A 23451-nucleotide genomic window follows, 5' to 3' on the forward strand; every position below is an offset into this window, starting at 1 on the left:
TAAAGAAACCCAACTATTTTGATGTAGCTACAGATTTGTGGGGCTTTGTTGACAGGCAGCTTTTATATCATTATAAAGTATGACATTAATAAAATTGAGTTAAAAATGAGACCCTACTATTGTCAAGTGTCTGTTTTGTAGTTCATATTTGTAACTTAATATAAAATTAAAAGTGAAAACATACCACAGTAGGAAATCAATAAGCAATATGACTTCACATTGGTTCATTAAAATTTAAGCTAAAAATACTGTCTTTGGAACTGAATGGTTTGTAATATGTTAAAGTATATATGATTTATTATCCTCAGCTTAGAAATGATAGATACTACCCGATAAAAATCATAAGTTTCATAAAAGTCGCTGGTAAAATCCATTAACAGGAGCAGTTACAAACTTAAAAGTAGCAGGGAGTAAGAGAAAGTGCCTCATTTAAACCTAGGAAAGCTACTATTAATACTGGGCTAGATGGTTCAGTGATCTGACTTCACCGTAAAGTAATCTGAATTCATTGCTAAGTAAAACTGCAACATTCCAGAAGTTGTTCAATGCCAATTCATTACTTTTAAACAGCACAGCCAAAAGCATACAGTGAAAAGAGCTGCAGTCTACCAATGACTAGAGTGCAAAAACTGCTCATCTTAAATGGACGGCCTGCATTATGCTGCTAATCAAATAATAGTTTCCAGCAGATTAGTATACTTCATCTCGGCATCACAAATTCTCAGAACAGCTACCCCATTCCCTTTACTCAATATCCTTAGACATTGTCATTTCAAAAGACCATTGTGAAATGGAAAAAAAATCAGAACAGGGAAGACTCTTGGAAAGTCACTTTAATGATTTATTGCCAGTGTTACAAAGATCAACATGGGATTAAAGAGGCAAGAACCACACAAAAAGTTGTTAGAACACAGACACATTATAGATAACAAGGTTATTTCAGAAATAATTAAAAGCTTTCTCAGAGAGAAGTCACAGTTTTGTGGCACTCCCACTGGTATTGCACCATCAAGGAGGGAGATAGGAAGTTGCTGGTGTTACATGTGTGCAGGAAGTTCCTCTGACTGTCTCATACAGCAAAAGGAAAGTGGCTGCCTTCAGATCCTCACTTCATTGGACTTAAAAGCAGCTGCTGCATCTTATGGAAAAGTCCAGAAAAAATCTCCCTTTATTATCTACATACAGATAAATGATAATTTCAAAATCACTATATTGTCTCCTGCATGTATGGAGTTTTCTTTCAAAATAGACCATTAGGAATGTTTTATTTGGATTTTTAATTGAAGGAGGTGGAATATTCGTATCATTTGTTACTGACATAATGAGGACATTTCAGGAACAGGAACAATAATGTCCCGCAGAATGATCTTAACCAACCTTTTTATAGCTTTGCTTGGAAAGAACTCATTTCTTATCTCTTATATCAGTTATAATAAATCCATACAGAAACTTCTTGGAATAGGTTAATTAGCAGCATATTGGGAACAGAGGGGGAATGTTAGGGTACCATTTTAAGTTGCCTATATGAAGAAACAAACTCAGGAAGAACTAGGCTAGAACTTTTCTTAAAGTTGCACTCCATTTCTACCATATCGGGTTTATAGGAGAATATTTTTAAAACTCAGCTGTAGCAATAGCACTTAGACTTATATACCACTTCAGTGCTTTACATCCCTAAGCGATTTACAGAGTCAGCATATTACTCCCAACTATCTGCACCCGCATTTTACCTACCTCGGATGGATGGAAGGCTGAGTCAAACTTGAGTCTGGCAAGGTTTGAACTGCCAAATTGCAGACAGCCAACAGTCAGCAGAAGTAGCCTGCAGTACTGCACTCTAACCACCGCAGCACAGACTTTCTGTAGTGTAACATCCATTCAAGAAAGAATTGTATGAAAGCCTTCTCTACCTTGGCACCCTCCAAGTGTATTGAAATGGCAGTTCCCAGAATTTCCTCAAAATATGGCTTTCCAGGAGTTGTAGCCCTAGCAAATCAGAAGGGAACTAAGTTGGGAAAGGTTGCATTATACCAATGTTCTTCAAACTTGGCAACTTTAACATGTGGACTTCAGGTCCCAGAATTCCCCAGACTGGCTATGGAAATTTGGGGTGTGAACTACATATTAGAGTTGCCAAGTTTGAAAAACATTGGCACCCTTACAGCTAATTCTGGTATAATTTGGAAGTCCCCAAGTCCTTATAGCTATGAGGGCTTTTCCTTTAATCTTTTGGGTTGAAATATAGAGTGGAATGCAACGCCCTCTGGCTACCTTACATGAAATTTGCCATAAATTTAGGTTGGCAGTATACTGTAGAATTAAACTGTCTAAGTGGGGTGTCCCCCTTGAAAACTAAATATGAACATTAGGCTGTTTTCTATTTCTATGTCTATTTCTACAGAGCAACAGCCTATCCTGAACCCTCCGTCTCACCCTACACCTAAGTGCAAGTTTGTAAAAGATCGAAGGGGCTAAACTCCCACAAATAGGAACAGTAAAATTATATTGGACATTCACACACACACACACACACACACACAATCTCATTAAGGACACTGGAAATACATCCCAAATACAAAAAGCATATATTTTATAGACACCAGATTTATTCCAGCATACTGCAGTACCATTATGCTATAGGCTCTACTTTCAGACTTCCTCATCTCATTCAAGAGAGCTTCACTAAATGCTCATCTCTCACATTCTTACTTACTTCATTTACTTAAACATACCCACTAAGTGTAATTCCTAGAAGAATAGTGCTTGCTTCCATGCATTAATTTAAAAACTTACTATCCATGTATATCTTTTCTCTCCAAGATCATGCAACTTCAGTGTGGCATTGCCCATATGCTTTCAACTCTGCAGACCGTACAGTTTATACTGCCTGACAATTCCATGCAAGTTCTGAGAATGTACTGTACATGGTATCCTGGGAAATTCTTCTTAATGCATCTAAATCAATATTGTGCTTTTAAACAAGACCCTGTATATCCTGGGGAATTAAGATGTTGGGGGAAAGACTGGATAGAATTGGAACAACTGAAGGACAATACTACTAGTTACCATTTATTTAATATTACCCATTAATCTTACTTCTGCTGAACATTTCTTTATCTCTTCTACACATAATCCTCATTCTCCAGTCACATAGAGGATAATCATTAAAATGTTGAAGTTTGAAGAACAGAAGGGAGAATGGAAGAATTAGCCTAAACATCCATTCTGAGGAAATTTGTTGTGAAAAATATTCAGAAGTGCAATTACATGCAGATAATACTGAAACCTACATCTGCGAAAGTGTAATAAACAAAGATGCTATTTTTCAAGCAGATCTTCATAGCTAGAAACTATCATTCATAATATAAGAGGATCAAACAGATGCTTCCTGGTGATTTTATTTCAGATTTTTCTAACATAATAGACCAAATGAGTTGGAACTGTACTTTCCAGTAATATCTGGAGACACTATGTTAAGAAGACCATTCTAATCCCTTTAATGTTAATAATAATATAATCTAACAATGAAAGCTTCATCTGCAGGGGTTTTATTATTATGTATTACTTTTAGTAGACACAAATGTAATCATGGGCAATACTTAACACTTTATATGAAAATTACAATGTCAGCAAAACAACACATTTCAGTAGAGGCTGAATTCTAGAATACACTTGGACACATACTTTTAATTGCAATTAATGGAAGATCATATATTACCATTCCTGTATTATATTTTGCTGCCCTTTTAAAAAACAGATGCAACTTAGTTTACAATTAAGAGAATAAAATAAGAAAAGTTATTTGTTATAATCTGAACATATATCACAACAGTCTGGAAGCAAGATACTGCTACAGTTCAGGCTACCTGGGACGGACCACTGTGGTGCACATGGAAAAAATTAAACTCAATTTGAGATTAATACATTTAGAAAAGTTCTTCAGCTACCTCTAGCAAAGAATTATTTGCCTGCAGAAGATCCTGATTTTGGTAATATCTTTTACAAGACCAAAAAAATCCCTCCACCCATTTTAGACATATCTGAACAAAATTTCACAGTGAGTTATTAATTTGTCTTTAGAAATGCTCCTTCCTTAGTGTTATATTCCGTTGGATTACTGCGTAATTATTTCAGACCCTGTGCATGAAGTGTTTTTGAAAGTAGACTTGAAGCTATAGCAATCATTACATACACAATAGTGGTAACCAAGCCATTGATCTCAAACTCAGCCAAAGATAAATAGAAATTTAGAGAAGTGTGATCCATATGCAGAAGCAAACGCATAGGTTCTTTCTTTGCATATGATTATACAAGAAATACACACAACACCCCAAAACAAAACAAAACAAACTTGAAGCATTCCTGTAGGTGATTTAGAAAACTGAAAGAATGACAGCTTCACCATGTTTGGACCATATAGAACTGTGCCCTAAAAAATTCTATTTCACTGAATGCCTGTTCTGGCTGAGAAGGGTGCATAATAACAATGCAACAACCTCTGCTGAAGATGGAAGGGAATTTTTTGTTAAAAGGATAGGATAATAGATAATTTCATTACTAATTTGTTTAGAACAGGACCAGATAAACATCATTCTGGCCAACATATACTACTCTGATAGTAGATTTCTTTCACCCTATTGGATATTCATAACTTAAGTGTAAATCTATCCAGCAACACTTTTCAACTTCTTGCTTGCCCTTCTATAACAAAAAAGCACATTTACAAACTAAGATTAGATCTTAGAAAAGACAAGATAAAGTTGCAAATATGTCACACAGCAAACAAAAATTGCCAGCCTGGCTCTTTCATTGCTCCAGTAGTTCCACCACCCACCATATTATTCAACTCTACTTCCTGCAGGCTCAATAAGTAGTTTATGAGCCAATTATTTGGCCTGACCATGTTTCATGCTTTGTATGTGGTGCTAAATGAGTGAGCACCACCTCCACAGCCTGGAACTTCTGATTCTTTGGTGGGATGGGACAGATTTTATATGTGACCACATCTCCTTCTACCGGGACATATTCCCCCTCAATGCTGAAAAAGAAAAAGAAGGAACATTTCAGAGCCCCGAATAAAAGTCTGGTGGAAAGAAATTGATGTAATTAAAACTTATCAGACAAGGCATAGCAAATTTTAAAACAATTGCATTCCCTTTAGGAAGCTTCAGTGTATCAGAATTTAAATAAGCAATTTGCTAAAAACCTAACATATAGAACAATCAAAGAAAACTGTATAAAATTAAACATCATAACAGGATGTGAATTACATTCCTCCAAACATGATGCATTTTGTAGCACTCTAATTTAGGAAGAGTTCTGCCATCATAGCAGAATTAAAATGTTAGGGTTTGGAATATTAGCCCACATTTATTTGTAATAATATTTTCTACTGCATTTATTATGAACCACCTTTTAGCCAGCCAAATATGACAACAGAAATTGTTAATTCAACTTCCTCTACCTACAAAATGTACAGCAAGATTTCTTCCTGTCCTGTGGAAATCCCTAATCATATACACTGATTTCTGAATATACTAACTGATATGAGTGTAATTCAATTTCGTTGTTAAATAATTCACTGTATTAACAACAACAAAAATTTCTTGATGGTATCATAGATTCTTAAAAATGAAAGAACAATGTATAACAGTTAGTAAACACAGGACAATACTTAAGTTGACCTTTGCCACTGAATTTATCTCCTTTCAGTAGAATGAGAGATTTGTGTTCTTAGGATTTGGGATATGAACCAACCAGGGATCTGCTCTTAGTATCACCTTGTCTTGATAGAATACATAGATTTCCCTGTTTCAGAAAAGGACCTAGTTCCCCAACCCACCTCACTGAAGCTGAGACCACCAGAAAGGCTGTCTTCCAGAAGATGAGGTTAATGGGATTTTATGAGTTCAAAGAGAGCAATTACTAGAGTTCAAAGAACTGATAAAAGAAAATGGTGAATGATCAGTGAGAGAGAAATCTTGCAGCTTTGCAGAAGCAGCACGTGTTAAGAATGACCACATAGTAATGTTCCTCATCAACATCAGTTGCCTATGTACTGTATTAGCTGCTAAGTCCTTTTTTTCAAGACCTCTTATAAGAATCTCAGTAGTTCTTAACCTGTTCCAGATGCCATTAGACGCATTTGTATTATTGTTGATGGGCATATCAAATAAAATGATAGCTCTATAAGCCAAAATGTTTTCCACTGTGGTGGCTAGAAAATTAGAAGGTAGGAGATATTTCCATTTATTTTTCAAGCATGAAGTTGCAGCCTTCTGATTCCAGGTAATCAGTGGGGCTGGAAGAGATGATGTCTGGGCATTTTAGGAGTTGGCATAAACAGTCTTCTAGGACATAATGTGCTTCACTGTCATGAATGGGCCAATTGATGGGTTAGGGTCCCCATCTTGCTGACATATCACAAGAAACCTCTGCTTCTTTCTAAGAGAAAGCACTGATAATTCAGCCTCTTAGCTATTCTTTATATGTACTTGGCTGATATAGAAAAAAGAATGTCTAAACTACATATACTATACTATAATAAGAATGTCTATACACTTTTTTCTAAAGTGTATTTTCATCTTGATCTGGTTTACCTAAGTTTTGGTCCAAATATTGTTTGTCCACACCATTAGGTGCCATTCATTCACCTGCTGTGAAAGTGCCTTCAGAATCAATCATACTTTTCCTCACGTTGATTGATAAGAAATACTGATGGGACCTTTTGTAATGGGACTATGATCTTTGCACTGACTTTTTTTTTAATTTGGGGAGTCTATCCCATTAGACAGGCATTAGATCACCTGCTCTCCAACTGTCCTTCTTTACCAATGCAATGATTGAGCTACCTTCCAAATTCTCAAAACAAGGAGGACAAATTGACTACTCTGCATACCCCAAATATGTACACGTGTTAGTAAACCTTTATCCTGCCACAACTGACTCAACAGAAAGTTTCTGGAGAACAGTATTTCCTTATTGTATTGGAGTATGTAAAGAAGCAGGAAGTATCCATATGTGAAAAAACACATAATGCATAAGAATATAATAATGTCAATAATGGAAGTTGGGATGGAGAGAGAAAATAGGGATCCTGACTTATCACTAGGGCTCGCTGCCTTAGAAGAGTGAGGAAAATTCTCAGGGACGACTCACATCCCGGTCAGCACTTCTTCACTCTCCTACCATCGGGTAGGAGATATAGAAGCATAGCCAGCCGCACCAACAGACTGAAGAACAGTTTCTACCCATGGGCTGTCAGACTTCTGAACAGAAAATAACTTCATGTCAACATAGTATGATAGACTTTCGGGGCCAGCACATTGTGCAACAAGATCACATAGTATAATAAGATTGGGACTGGGTTAGGGACTTCTGTCCTCACTGTGAGTTGTGTTGGGGGGGGCGCATGAAGGGAGGCTCAGCCAATCTCATTGTACACATGTTGTACTCTGACAATAAAAGTAATAAATAAATACATAAGCCACTAAAGACATCAATGTTCCTTCCCCACAGAACTCACTCAGAAACATGTACAAATATATCTTCTGTGCCATTCTCTGGGGTGATGAAACCATGGCCCTGGGAACGTGAAAACTGCTTACATACACCTTTGTAGATGGGACCAGCAGAAGCACGAGCCGTCCTAGGAAAAAAAGAGTGGGGGGAATGAAAATCAAGCTGAGCTATTATGGTATTCAGAATAACAGAGTTGGAAGGGACCTTGGAGGTCTTCTAGTCCAACCACCTGCTCAAGTAATTTCAGACAAATGGTTGTCCAATCTCTTCTTAAAAACTTCCATTCTTGCTTAGGAAGTATTACCTGCATTAACAATATGCAATCCTGCTTTTTCATGAGAAGGATGTTAAAAGTGAGAAAAATATAAACAAAGAGTAATTATGCTATAATAGGCAACACTAAAAACATATTTGATATATCTCTCGTAAGCCCAGCCAACATATTACCCTAGATTTTTTTTAACTACTTCTGATATTGAGTATATATACAAGGATACATACCATGGTGCTCTCCAGGTTTTGTGTAATTTAAGCTATTTAATTAATATTAATATTTAATTAATGGTTAATTAATTTAATCTTTCACCATCGGCCATGTTAGCTATGGCTCATGGAGATATACCTAGAATTCAATATCTGGAGATTCACAGGTGTACATGTTTCTAATCTCAGGCTGTTTATACTATTTCAACAATGCATTCTATAAATTAGATTCTTCAGGATTCACTATTGTCATTCAGTCATTTTGTATTTTTCATGAGCTAATGGACATCATTTTGCCAATGGCTCCCCCCAAAAGGGCCATTGGCAATCAGGCCCTTCTATCCCTTTCTAGGTGGGCCAGCATGGGCTAACATGGCCCAGGCACACCAATATACATGGAAGGAGTTATTGCCATTTAAAAATAATGGCCATTAAGATAAAAATCAAGAAACAACCCAATAATATAAAACATTAAACTTGTGGTGGACAATGTTGTTCAACTAAAAATTCCCCCAAAGACTGTCCTTTTTGGCCAAATGATCCCTCACCGATCCTGCTGCCTCAAAAACATGCCCTCTGTGGGCCAGATAGAGACCTAAGGAGCCTCCCTCTTGTGGCAGCCAGGATCCAGTCTCTAGGCCCAGATATAGTTGTCCTCTCTTCCTTGGGCTGGCAATCTTGCTCTCTTTTCAAAGAAGTGCAGCCTCTGTACCTTGTAACAGCTTTGTTCTTTTCACTCCCTCTCAATCCTTTTTTCCTCAGCTCCTTCATTTTGTCCTTCTCTCCTGCTGTTTCCCAGCCATCCCCTTCAGGGCTCCTTCTTGTCCCAATTCCAGGGGAGAAGCTCCAACCAGTTAGCCACCCAGGAAATGCTGCCAATGGAGCAGGCTACATCAGGATCTGTTGCCAGCTACTACTTTGAATTATTTTAATGTTTGTATCTTCAATATGAATATTTAGCCAACCTGACTTCTGATAGCTTTTATCCAATGATTGATGCTTTCACATTATGTGTTCAAAATATAGGCTTTCAGATTCATTATTAATATTGCAAGTGAGTAATTCAGTTTTTACTTCTACTATTGAATAATGTGTTCCTCTTGCAGACCAAAGTATTCTCAAACATTTTTTTCAAGCACCACAATTCAAAGCATCCAATTTTCTTCATTTCTGTTTTGTTTTTGTTTTTAGTTATATAAAATAAACAGCTTTGGGTGAGAACCAGATTTTGAATACCACAAGCCATAACATAGATAAGAGACTTTATAATTTAAATTGGACAATAGAGAGGACTAAAGTCCAGGAAAAAAGGGGAAAAAAAAAAAACAACTTGTCTTTAGGACTAGGACTTACAAAATGACACAAAAATACCATAACAACTGAAATATTAAAAGATATCTTCAAAAAAATGGGGGCAGAAATTAGTAGCCACAATATCAATGTCTTTTATGGATAGACTAATGAAGGACTGACAGATATGAAGCAAATTTTGCTTGATGAAAAAATAATGAAATCAGAAAGACTGGGTTTTTAAAAAGTGTGGATTATAAAACAGACCAAGCATTCAACCTGGAAATAACAATTTACAGGAGAAGGTGTGGGTTCCAACACAGAGAACAGGCAAGAGTTGAGAACATTTTACTGGATTCACAAAAGAAGCTGGTTAATGTTTTGAAACTCAAAGCGGAAATATAAAAGACAATTAAAGCAATGACCTGGATAAGGAATTTCCTTCTCACAATTTTTTAAATCTTATTTCTAATTTTTAAAATACAAAATAAAAGAAAAAAACAACCATCAAACTAACAACTATCAAACATTAACAATAAAAATAAAAATTGTGCACAAAAGAATAACAAATCACGAACAGTGACATTAAATATAAAATGTTAACCCTGATTGAATGCTGAAAAATACATTGAAAATATCCGATACATTCTCTCCCCCTTACATGACAGGTCCACAAGTAATTATAATTTTCCCATCTATATTTAATACTATGTTACAATACTCAAAAATATGTCCCTGATGTGGAAAATTGTGTATCTATCAATCAAATCGACCCACCATTTGTTTGTTATATAAAAAACAGCAGTCAACAGGTAACCTCAAAAGTAAAACTAATCTTCAAAGCCCTCGGTTGAAAGTCCTAGATAAGGACTTTCCATTGGATTTACAAAAAATATCTGCTAAAGTAGCAGTCCCCAACCTTTCTGGCTTTGTGGACCAGCGTTGCCAGCAGCGGGAGTGGAGAGGGGATGGTTCCATGCAAGCGGGAGGCAAGCATGCATGCATATGTGCACACAGCTCCATTTGTCCAAGGCAGGTTCCCCAGCCCACCTGGACTCACACAAATAGAGTGGCCTTCCACTTGCACGGCCTGTGAAAAAAACCTCAAAGAAGCCTCTGCAAAGGGGAAAAAGAAAGTGAATTAAGGATTGAGATCGTGAGAAGTAAAAGAAAGGAATATAACAGTTTGTGTGATCAATATTAAAATATGTTTTTGTAAAGCTCTAGTAACTCTTTACAGACATTTTGCTAATATCAGCACTGAAAAGTTAATGATTTATACTTTTGCATAGAGAAGGGATGGGCTGGGGAAAAAGTTGTAAGCTTACAGGGGATAGTGAGTTATCAAATTTGTTTTATTTGTGATGAAGACTGGGAGTCACTTCTTTGCATATATTTTTTTCTTTTGATTCTATTTCTTTCTTCTTTTTGTTCCAGTTTTATTTTCCTTTCCTTACACTTTATTTTTTCTCTTTGTATTTTTTTCTCTTTATATTTGCTTTTACTATTGTACTGAAATTAAAATTAAAAAGTTTCCTTAATTGATCTAATTCAGTATGTTGGCTAACCTGAAGCATTCAGTTTCCAGTATTATGTTGATATTGTCTTGATTGGGAATATCCATTTGATTTTCTTGGAAGAACATTGAAATGGGTTACCATTTCCTTTTCTAATGGAATGGAATAGTCTGATTTCTCATGTACAACCTGCTCCCATATGTGAACTTCCAGGATTAAATACATTGAAATGGCAATTGTATTACATAAAATCATGGATTAAACAGGGTTATGATCTGATCCAAAAAGGCTCATGATGATTTTAATGAAATATGAGTAAAATTTGATATTCTCATTGTGTGGGGAACTGAATAATCAAAGTTATCAAAAAAGCAGCATTGCAAGGTTCAATTCTTTCTCTAGGATCATAATGTGTAGAGAACCAGGGAGAAAGAGACCAGAACTACATGCACCTGGAACAGGGATAGAGATACAATTATGGCTGCAATTCCTCACTTCTTCCAGCCTCAGCTAATAGGCTCCATGTCATCAAAGCAAAAATCCATAATTTTGGTCAATTTTGGATACTTACGCGGAGTAAGTCCTTGTTCTTTTTGTGGGAAGAGGGCTGGGTAAGTCCCGAAGAAGGTGAGTACCCCTCTCACAAATCCGGCTTCCCTCTCTGTTGAATGGGAAAATAGGCCACACAGGTGACTTTGGAGAGTGGAGAGGTGGCACTGTAGATTGAGGTGTCTGGTCAGATGACATGGTGGGAGGATTTGTCTCCTGGAATGAGAGATTTGCTGTCAGTGGAAAATTAAATTAGCAGAAGGATTTTTTTTAGTTCATAGTAATTTTGATAAGAAGCTGCAACAACATTAATGTAATTCCTGAGATAATTCAGTTCATAATAACTCTGTTGATTCACTATCATTAATAATTACTGTATTAATAGTACAAAGGAAAAATCTCTCTAAAAATAGTAAGGGATGAGCCAAGCTGTGAGAACACTAGGGAGCTATACAATGTATGTGTGCAAAAATGTTTCCTGTTTAATGTTGGCTAAGAAGGAATTCCAGACCCAAAACATCTGAGAAACGACAGGTTGGGGAAGACTGTTGCAAAATGCACCTAAACTTCCCTTCTCTGTCTTTCCCCATCTCATTGTCAGGGAATAACAATACTACAATATTAAATAATAGGTACCTTAGGTGCAATTCTAAAACATCTACGATCTACAGTATCACTTGAACATCACTGGCATTGACAAAACCACCATTAATCAGCTGCACAAGACAGCTTTACTTGGAAATGCTTACATCCTGTAATAATACTTTAATGCCATCAAACAACATGTCTGGCCTAGATCTTGGGAAAGACTCAGTTGGTGGACTAAAATGCCAAATCCAATCTAAATACCTGGCTGACTGTACAGACAGCCATAATTTATTAAACTTGCATGCACCTTGACTCTCAATAACTTAGCATACCTCCACCCTAACCTGATGGCTCTTATATCTTAAGCACTCTCCTTCCCAATTAGGCATATCTTTACTTTGCATTCTAAGGTACAGCCGCACTTAAAAGCAATTAGTTCTTTTTAATTATTTTTACTTTCATATCTGGCAACCATCTTCATCCTCACCATTCACAGATTAGATGTCTGTTTGGAAATTAGACAAGTGCATCATGCAAAGCCATTATATGGTTTGTTTTGTTTTGGCTGCTTGTTATATGAACTCAACCATATTTGCATATGATTTAGTCACAGTGTAATGTGTAAAAGTAGCGAGTGGGAACTTATTCAATAATCTTCATTAAAGAAATCACAAAGTACCCTAAAAGACAAACTCAGACATAGAGGAATAAATGTTTTACAAGATTCTCCAAAAATTGAGGGAATAGTAATTCAGTCATCTTCTAGCTTTTTAGTGATAGCAAACATCTGGTTTTGCAACTACTAAAAGATTTATGCATTACATGGCAAACAATATATGTCAATGTCAAATTCTCGGTGAGTTATTTCTTATGAAATGTAAGGGAGAGGAATGCCACTCATTCTTTGATCCAGGGCAGACTAAATATATCAGCCTAAGGCAGTCTGGTGTTGCGCACTTCTTGAAAGTCCTTAGCCTTATACACTGCAAAGCCTTCCCATATTAAACATTCAAAGCCTACACCTGGGGCAGAAGCAAGCCCTAGAAAATACTGGCTCAATTCCAAAACAGACTTAACAATTTCCATGGAAATACAGCATAAACTCCAAAATTTTGGATTATTTGAATACTGCTTACAGTCTTAAATCTTAAAGTAGAAGATTTTATCTCACAGGTAAATAAACAATTGTCTATTGCCCTATTAAGACTGTATTTTCCTTGGTGATTTATGTGGTTAAAACAAGGCTTCCCAGATAAGTGAGGATACAGGTCCTGCCATTTCAACTTGTTCTTCTTTTGCCAGACAAAGGAGAGGGAATCATGGCAGACAGCTAGGCTTATGCTACTCTTTTGTGAATCTATGCCATTCTACTTTTCAGAAATGCTTTAATCACAAAGACTGAAGTGCAAAACTAGGAGAATCTCGGACAAACCAGAGTTTAAAGTAAGCCTCTCCAAAGCTACTATGGGAAACAAAACCCTTAACAGAGTAGGGAAAAAGAGCCACAGAATTACAATAACACTAAGCCATAAACTATACTATGCAAATAATAATTAATGGACTCACACAATACATTAAGGCAGTGTTTCTCAACCTTAATGACTTTATGATATGTAAGCTTCAGCTCCCAGAATTCCACATATCTTAAATTTGGCAAAGTTGGGAAACATTAAAACTCTAAAGTAAAAAAAACCAAAGAGTTCATTACAGTAGGAAAAAAACAGGTCTTTAAGCAGCAGACCAAGAGACTTTTCTGCCGGAAGTGCTGTTCTTTGGACAAGAAAAATGGCTGCATCTTCCCTCCTTTTTGCTTTACAATGCTCTGTACTCTGTACCTTGCTCTCTTCAAGGGGAAATAGCCAAGCAATTACTCCTATTCTCTCTCTAAGATATAGAGATATTGATCTCTCTTCACCCATTACATTAAATATAATGCATAATATACCAACTAACTTTTTGGTTTGAAACAGTGGTGGGATTCAAAACTTTTTACTACCGGTTCGGTGGGTGTGGCTTGGTGGGCATGGCAGGGGAAGGACACTGTAAAATCTCCAGTCAGAGGTGGTATTTGCCGGTTCTCTGAACTACTCAAAATTTCCGCTACCGGTTCTCCAGAACTGGTCAAAACCTGCTGAATATCACCTCTGGATTGAAACATTTTGCTGCTAAATGTACTTGCATTCCCTCAGCGCATAAAATCAGTAATAGATGCAAAGAATCAAACTCCGGCAGGACGTGTTAATTAATTTTATGAATTTATTACCAAAACTAGGTCCAGTATGAAATAACTAAGGGAGCAAAGGATGAGGACATATTAAAATTAGATATTAAGAACAGTAATGTTTATTTATCTTCCAGGTATCCTTAATGAGGTGAGGAGTTATACTCTAATACTCTTGAGGATGCCACATTAGAGAAACCTGCCCTAAACTGGTACACTAAACTGCTGGTTGGGAATAGATTTTACATGCAATTCAAGCAGTCACAATGTAAAAATGACCATGTAGCATAAAGATATCCTCATCAGCATTTCTTTGCGTGCTTTTATGAAGAGATATAATCACATACTTCTTCCTTCAAATACCTTGGAATATTATGGCATCCCCCCCCCCCCCAATATTCCTACGTATGTTCTGTAAGAGGTTGCAGACTTTACAGCTAGAAACAACTCTTATAGCTTACTTCCAAAAGGTATCTAACCACCATTAATTGGGGCAGAAAATTGGGTGAACAATTTCTCCAGGGGAAGAAGAAATTCCCCAACAATTTTTGAACAGCCTACTTAACTGGTGACTTCTCATTACTGAAAAAACTCATGGACAAATTCTGTTGTGATATTTTCAGTTAGAATGTTATCAAATGTGGGCAGATAATCATTTTCTCTTTTGCACTACATTCAGACATACTCCTTGACCATTTTGCAGCTAACTCAGGGCAAAAACGCAACTATCTGCCCAAAGCATTTCTCCAAAATTCTTTCTTCTTTGAAATAATTTCTAAAGTTAACTCCATTTCATGTAATGAATTAGAATTAGAAAAAACATTGCAGATTACTCTGATAAGGATATTCTGGTTTTTTTTTCTCTGTGACAGCCTGCTAGGTATGATATAAAGACAAGAGTCAAAAGAAGATGAAAATAATGGCTTATCTAGTGCTCTTTGGTACCATTTACATCAGCATGTGATCTACCAGTGTTAGTTTTTCCTTGAAAGAACAAGGCTTTAAACAAAATCATTTTTTGCTCTGCTCTGTGGGCAGTTATTTACTTACAGATGCTTTTAGGAGCTCTTCACTAAATTAGAGGGAAACCATGTCAGGTTTCACACACTGAGCTAACCATGATTCAAGTATATAATAACATCTAGTTTCTGTAGTGCTAATTTGTTAAGTATTAAAGAAATAAATGTCTATATTACTTCATAAGCCAAATATATTGAGATTTACAATAAGAATGTAGTAAAACAATATTTAAAATAATTTTAAAACATATTCATTAAAAGGGGAAGAACACTTTTCCAGCATTCATACCTGAAAGAACTGGGTGAAGAACAACAGGAACTTAAATTATATAATTATACTTTAATTATAATTATTGTCTGATTTACCCAAAATGTTAAACCCAACTACATTATATGATCCCAGGTCAATGCTAGAAGCAGCATTTTATCTCCTCTTACAGAAAGCAGCCCTGGGTCTGCTTATTACCATTTTAAAAGAATGAAAAGGTACTGCTAGGGAGAGACTACATAAGTATATGAATATTAATTCTATTCCAGTTAGAACAGTGGTCGTGCATTGCCATCTGAATTTATATTTTAGACTAAAAATGTGACAACAGTAGTAAGATAGGGATGTCAATGCCAATAGTCAGATATTGTATCTGAATGGATATCCATTCTATTTGTAGGAGAAGACTTTTAATTATACATAATTAATCCATCAGGAAGTTGTTTGGTTGCAGAACAGCACATTACTTGCCCTTCAACAGTTCATAGCTTTAGAAAGGATCAAAACTATTTTGTTGATCTCTGAAAATCAAGCTAGGTGATTGAGATGATACAATAGAAAATTCTGAAAAATATCTAATGGAACATAGGAATGCAAGAGCTTTCCTTTATATAGTGTTTATTATTTGATTCGTATTCATTCTGTTTACAATTTGTTTACAAATTCTTAAACTTTTTTAGTAAAATAAATTTTAATATCTTTTTTCTATATACAAAAGTTGGGAACCATCTCTGACTTGATTTTGTAACTGCTAGCCACATATAACTTGGAAATTTAAAATGAGGTCATTATTGTGATTGCCTGCAAGCAGCAGCTATCTACCAGTTACAGTCTTCTACCTCTGAATAAACCTGTTCTGGTTTTAGTCACTAGGATCAATAATATTTTTCATACATGTTAAAAAACTACTGATAGGATATGTCTATCATTGCATAACACTAAAATTAATTCCCAATACTGCTTGTTGGACTTTGCTTAACTCTTTACTGGAAGTAAAAACCTACATTTTACTATACAGTGTAGCTGTGTGCTGTGTGTGTGTTATTCAACATCACTGTCACTACGTCTCCCGGTGTGCACTCATTCTCCTAACGGGAAATTACCTCAACAAATGGCATTAAAAATGACTTACAACCAGTCCTGGTGTTTACAAAGTTTGCCGCATCCCCATTGTCACATGATTGAAATTTGGGGACTTGGCAACTGGCAAGTATTTACAACAGTTGCAACATCCCAGGGTCATGTGATTGCCATTTGTAACCTTCCCTGCAGGCTTCCAACAAGCAAAGTCAATGGGTGAAGCCAGATTCACTTAAAATTGCATGATTTAACAACTGCAGTGGGTCATGTAATCTGTGGTCTTAGAAGATGATGCAGAAAATAATATCACAGCCTGAGAAAGCACCAACAATGAAACAGATCTCTAATTCATTACTCATCATACATTCAAAGAAACATCAACTAAGCCTCAAGGTTTTCATTAACAAAGTTATGAAAGTCTTTATGAATATTTGCAATTTACTTTGCCTGTTGAAGGCAAGACAGAAGTATCCAATTCTACACATTATTTGTGCATCAGGATCTAAATGTTGTAATTTAATTTTTTCATTATCCAAGAACCAGAAAGGAGGAGCATGTTGGAGATATGTAATATCATCAGAAGTAGGTGGCTTTTTTTTTTTTGCTTTTTGCTTTTTTTTTTAATAGGGTCTATTTATTTAATAACAAACATCTATTCTTTGTTGGAGGATGTCTGAGTGTCTTATGCAAATCAAGCTTTAACAATCTTGGCCATGTACATGCAATATACACATACAGTTGTGTGCAAAATGCTTTAAATTGAATTATTTTGAATCTGAAACATATTTTTCTAAGAATAAACTACTCCACTTCAAGTGTCAGTCCTGTCAAGAAAGTGTTGCAAGCTCAAAACCTCTGAAGTTTGAAAAATTTCTCAAATTCTAAAATCAAATTATTTCATAGGTGTTTCATATTCAAAACAGAGTTGGGAAGACTCAACTCTGCACATCTCTATGACAATATTTGTGTTCTATAATGAAAAAAGTTCACTTCAGACACAGATTGTCCACTGCTTCATAGTAAATACATGTTAGTTGCTAGCACCCAAATTCTGATCATGTGACAATGGGGATGCTGCTATGATTATAAGTGTGATGACCAATAAGTCAATCTTTTCAATGCCATTGTAAATCACTTTAAATGGTTAAGAGTTGAGGACCACCTGTACTTAGATTGTTCAGACTTATTTTGAGCTATATATCAGTACCAAAGAAATATGGATTTTATGCCAAACAGAATGAGAGCCTTGAATTCACAATTTGTAGAATACAATCAGTAAATGGAGTTTAGACCAGAATTCAATTTGCTGTGCTTGCCTTATTCACATTCCAATTTAAAACCAAAGTTAGATTATGGTCCATCAACTTTTCATTCTAATTTCTTGGTGTCAAACTATATCAGGATGAATTGTTTGGATAGGCAGTACTAGTTTATTTAAATATTGTCATACCAAGGGGAAATTGCCATAAAAATCACTGTTTAAATATATATATTGGTTCTTCCAATGCAGAAAGCATGTAGATATTATACTAAATGGAAGCTTTCACCTAGAGGCAAAAAATAATAACACTTAATTGGATTTCCAAGAGGTAATTAGTTTCCACTGCCTGGCCCTTTTATTAGATACTTAGTTTTTAAGCAAATTATTACATATACATAGTTCAAAAAAGAGAAACACTGGTAGTTTTATGAAGAGATTTTTTTTTTAATTCATGCAATGCTAGCAAGCAAATTTGTTCTCTTACACATACATGTAGTGCCTTCCCCCACTTAATCTTAAAGTGCCAGGAAAGAATTAGAAAACAGATTTTTGGCCCCAACTATATCTAGCTATATAATGTGGCCTTAACAAAAACAAAATACCCCTCTTCAAACAGATCAACATTTTTAACTATAGTCAGAGTAAGTGCAATAAGACTGAGATATAAATCCAATCCAAGATAATGTTCCAGCATTATCAGCTAAAATTACCTTTGGTCCACAGAAGTATGATGCATAATCAATGTTAAATCTTTAAAATGGCATTTATTTTTACTGCAAAAGTTACCTTTTTCGTAGCCTATTTTAGATGCAGATATACACAGGCACACAAGTATGTGGCTGTGTATAATTTATTAATGCCACAAAACAGCCTCTTCAAATCTAGTCCCACAGCTATGTTAGATTTCTCCTCTTAATCTCTAGCCAGTTCTAAAATCTTGCCATAATGCATGATTATAAATCTTAAAGGAAAAAACAGCCATAAACATGTGATTAAATGTCACAGATTATAGCCCCTCTCTTATGCTTCCTTCTTTAAATATTCAAAACTGTATAAATGCCACTGAACAGTTATAGATTTAATTATTCATTTCCTAATATGGTAGAGGGTCAATGCAAGGGAAAATACAAATCACTTTCACTTCCATGTTATAAATTTGTAGCAGGACTCAGCACTCCTTCAAAAAAGGGAACTTCTATACAAAAGGCATCACTGAAAGTAAACAATTTTTAAAACCCACCCAACAATAACTGGGTTTCCTCCAAGGGCTACCACTCCCCTACACAGAACAATCAGTCGCACCTTCATGGAGGAGCATAGTTAAACAGGCACATTTGCAACCACTATTTAATCTAAGGAGAGATGAATGCCATCTTTATGATCTGAATACAGCAACCTCCTCACAGTGCTAGGAAACCAGGCATTAGGAGGCAAGTGAGGGGAGAAGCGACGAAGCCCAAAAGGGGTGTGGGGAACTGAATTATTTCACAAATCCTACAGGCAGCCTTTATGTTTTTTTCTAAGGCAAACACACAAACCTCCAATTACGGTTTTCGAATCACTTCCTCAGCGTCCGTCCCCCCCAACCGCGCGCGCCGCCCTCAAATCCTGGCCCCTTACTCCCCTGACAAATTGTATACCCCGTCAGGGGCTGTAGTTGATTACTACCTATTGGGGAAAACCCCTCTTGGCGCTTTTATTCTGGAGTCAAAGGCTCCTTTTCCTTCGGAATAAGAGGCAAGAAAGGCGCCCCAGCTGATCCTAGCTTCAAAGAAACAGCGACAAACAGCAGGCTGTTCAAAGGCATAATATACGTGCCCAAGCGCGCGCCCAGACGAATCGGGTGGGGTGGAGGGAGTTCAACGCAATTCTTCACGCACATCCGAAGTCTCGCTCGGCTGTTATCCATCAGGCGGAATTGTTCGTCCCAGCGCAATGCTAATAAGTATGAATCCCTCGCATTCAGCTCCAGCACGTCTTGAGAGTCTTCTCTCTCAACGTGGCGCCTTTCCCCTCTTATTCAGCTCCCGTTCCCCCCCCCACCCCCCAAAACTGCCTAGCTACAATTTGCAAAGCATCCTTGACTCCCTCCCAGGGAAACGATCAATTACCTTCGCCCGAGCGGTGGTTCCCTCACAAGGCGCTTTACCTTCGCCCGCTTTGATTATGATTTTCCTCCTCTCTCCTAAACTACCAGCAGCCTTTCTGATGAATTTAAAGGACCGTAAAGAGGGGGGGGGGAATGGAGAAACCTCCCCTCCTGACGTCAGAATAGTGGAGGCTGGGCGGGGTTTGGATGGCGATTTGTGTACCAGATTTTAAAGAGACCTGGCTTGGCGGCGGGAGGAGGGAGGCTCTGTCCTATGAGTTGCTTTAATTCGCGTAGTAGACAAAGCCTTTTCTGCGAGAACTTACCAAATGCAAATGCTTAATCTCTAGAGGGTATGTAGGAAGAAAACCTGGGCCGGAACCAAAGCAAATTTTGTAAAAAGGAGCCTTGTGTGCAGGTTTCCCTGGGCCTCGAAGCTTTGGCCTGTTAAGTGGTGTAGTGTAGTGGAAGATGCTATTTTTCCACCCTTTCTTCTGCAGTGAGATTCATCTACCAGTCTGGTTGAATGAGTAGCCTGGCTAAGGGGGGGGCGGGGGTCGCCTTTGCCTTAAGCAACAATATCTCTCGAGAAGAGTTTGGCTAATGGAGTCCCAAGCAAGTTAGGGGTAGTGAATACAGCCAGTATATACCAGCAACCCATGCCTCGGGAATATTTCTTACTGGGTAGGAAAGTGGAGGCAAATATCACACATTCATTAATAGCTGTATAAAAGGTGGCTTTATTGGGAAGTGCCTACTACATAAAAGTAAGAACCACCCAGGTGCTGACATTGCCTTTCCTACACAACTTTAAAAAGCGCACAGATCCTGCACTCTGCACTTGTGGTTGGTCAATAGGCTCAATTCCAGCAATGTCTGCCTATTTCCATATTAAGATTTCTTGCCGGCTACTATTGTGCATGTTCAGTGTACACTAAGCAAAATAACGATGTCCACAAAGCTTTCATGTTCTGTTTGCCCAACATACTAAAAAAAATCTATTTAACAAGTACCTACTACAAAAATGAAGTCTGCAATTCTATTCTCACCTATTGAGGATGAGGACTTTTTAAAATTGGGACTTCACATGCATTTGCCTATCTAACCCAATTTGATTTTCTGCAATCTTCTCCAATCTGACCTCTTGCAGAACAATCCAATTTGTTGGGATGGTAATTTACATCATCCCTCTCGGTGTGCTAGCTGGATGATACTGTTGTAGAGTACCAGAGTTAAAGGAATCTGGCTGTCCAGATAATAGGATAATTCTTTTTTTCAGGATGGGGCCTCATGAAGCAAGTCTGATGAGGTAGTGACCTTTGCAAAGGGTGATACCAAATTTTTTCAGCCTATTTTTTTTTCCTTTTTACAGGCTTCTAGCAGCAGCAGTTAACATAAAATATGTTTGTGACTAAACCTTGCAGAAGTTTAGCAGACCTACAGTGTTTAGCATTTTTATGTATCAGGTACAGAGACTTATCCCCAAAGAAGGAAAAGGTTATAAATCATTGCTTTTGCCATTAAAATTCAATTATGTAAACCTGGGTGATCTGAGAATTCCAAAAAAGTAAAGAACTACATGTAGCCCAAGGGTTGCAAGTTCCCCACCTGCCTTAAATGGAAATAATAGCAAAGTTAGCTTTTTCTGCATGCAAAGCATGTGTTTGTTATGCCCTCTAGAGATAATGGGGAAAAGAACTCTGAGCAACTCTCACAGTTCATCTTTGAAGCATTCAAAATATAGAAACATCTAGACTAGAACTTTAAAATTCCATGTAGGGTCACTTCTCTATTATCTTAGAAGGACAAGCTGTTTTCTGAATGAAATTGATGATCTCCCAGGCTTCAGCATATCTAGACAATTGCTTGTACAGATCAGTGTTTTTTTCACATCTGTTATTAACATTTCTTTCCATAGCTTTAGCTGGAGAAGATTGCTGGGCTCTGCATACACAAAAGAAGGCTATTCCATGTGCCAAGATGCTTTCATTCACAACAGATTGTATCTGAGACCTGAATATAAATATGTTCACTGAAGGAAGGAAGATTTTATACCAGTGAACAGAATTTCTATCAAAAGAAATTAAACAGTTCTTCCTTTTGTGTGACTGAAGACTTGGCTTCCTCCTTCTCTTCATTCCCTCTTTTCATAATAATTGAGAATTATGTATCAATCATATGAGGATTCAAAGTCTCCCCACCACAAAAACTGTGCTCAGTTGTTGTTGTTTTTTTTGGGGGGGAGGGAATGTCTCATGCACAATACTGTGAAGCAGGAAATAGCACTAATTTCTAACATTGATACAAATTTTGTGAGAGTGAAATTGGTCAAATTGCTAATGCACCAAGCTTACAAGTATTATGAAATCAAGTTTGGTCTAGTTATTAAGGTCCCAGACTAGAAACTTTTGTGATTGTGAGCCCTAGTCCTGCCTTAAGCATGAAAGCCAGCTGGGTGATTTTCAGTCACTTTCTTGTAACCTAACTTATTCCAAAGTTTTGTTGCTATGGAGAAAATAGGAAGTAGTTAGTATTAAATACATTTGCTGCATTGAATTATTTATAAAAATAAATAATACATAAAAATATCTAAATATCAGTTTGGTTTTGACTTTTTCATATGAGTTAGTGGTATCATCTTTCCCTACATAAATGTAACCTTATTCATAATTCATCAGCTTGGACAGTTAAGTCTTCCAGGCCTCTATAGGAACTTAGAGGATGACTGTATTTAATCATTTTGATCACTTGAAAAACTGAAATATTCAAGAACTAAGTACTACAGTGAACTATATCAGAGCAGGACTCTGATTTCAGGAAGACGTAACAGCATTTTAAATAATATTCATAGCATGGCTCACTACTGAGAAATACAATAAGCTGCTTTGATTACATAAAAATATATTCTATGTCAAAAATTAGTTTTGGGAACATTCTCTGAAAACTATTTTGATGTAAAAATAGGAAGGTGCTGGCAACTGAGACATGCGGATTGAATAAAAAATGCCCTCGAACTATTCTGTGAAAGGTATAAGTCATTCCAGAATGATCCCAAAACATTAGTATTTGTTGTACAGGAAATAGATGATACAAAAAGGGTCAGCAGCTGAACTCTGAATCAATGCCATTGATATTTTGGAAATAATTTATAGAGTTCTGGCTCTAAACCAATCATCTGATAATCTCTATTTATATTTGACTGATAATCTCCATCATCCACTATGAAGATAGTTCTTGATCACCCTGATTGAATGTGATTGGAATCAAAATATATCCCAAAGACACCAAGGGAATACCACTACATGAAACTGTTTTAATATGAAAACATTTCACATTATGTATTTAAAACAGTCACTTAAACACATTCAGGCAGTGAAAGGTGGCAGGCTCATAGCTCACTAAGACATCTTTTTGTGAACTAATCTATTTCTCAATAGGAAACAGAAAACTACAATAACCACAACAGAGCTATACTTAAAATATATAATTATTGGATTCCAAGTTGTGTCATAAACAACAGCATAACTTCGCAACTAAAATTATTTTTATTTTTTCCTGCTTTTTT

General features: G+C 36.6%; 1 protein-coding gene across 2 annotated transcripts; it reads right to left on the minus strand.

Annotated features, from left to right (window-relative positions):
- Positions 1–818: 818 nt before the first annotated feature.
- CSDC2 (cold shock domain containing C2) lies at positions 819–20060 on the minus strand. 2 transcript variants are annotated; one of them, XM_026694791.2, is made up of 4 exons: positions 19909–20060; positions 11383–11576; positions 7526–7648; positions 819–5038 (listed from the first exon to the last, which is right to left on the minus strand). In XM_026694791.2, exons 2-4 carry the CDS (start codon positions 11556–11558, stop codon positions 4876–4878), a joined length of 462 nt encoding a protein of 153 aa, XP_026550576.1. In that variant the 5' UTR covers positions 11559–11576; positions 19909–20060; the 3' UTR covers positions 819–4875. The 2 variants fall into 2 exon arrangements, with proteins under 2 accessions (XP_026550576.1, XP_087824380.1); XM_087968254.1 differs by lacking the exon at positions 19909–20060 and adding an exon at positions 19466–19601.
- Between the last annotated feature and the right edge of the window lie 3391 nt (positions 20061–23451).

Source organism: Notechis scutatus, chromosome 6, assembly GCF_049901735.1.
Source record: "Notechis scutatus isolate UNSWTSFEM ecotype Mainland chromosome 6, rNotScu1.2, whole genome shotgun sequence".
NCBI lineage: Eukaryota > Metazoa > Chordata > Lepidosauria > Squamata > Elapidae > Notechis > Notechis scutatus.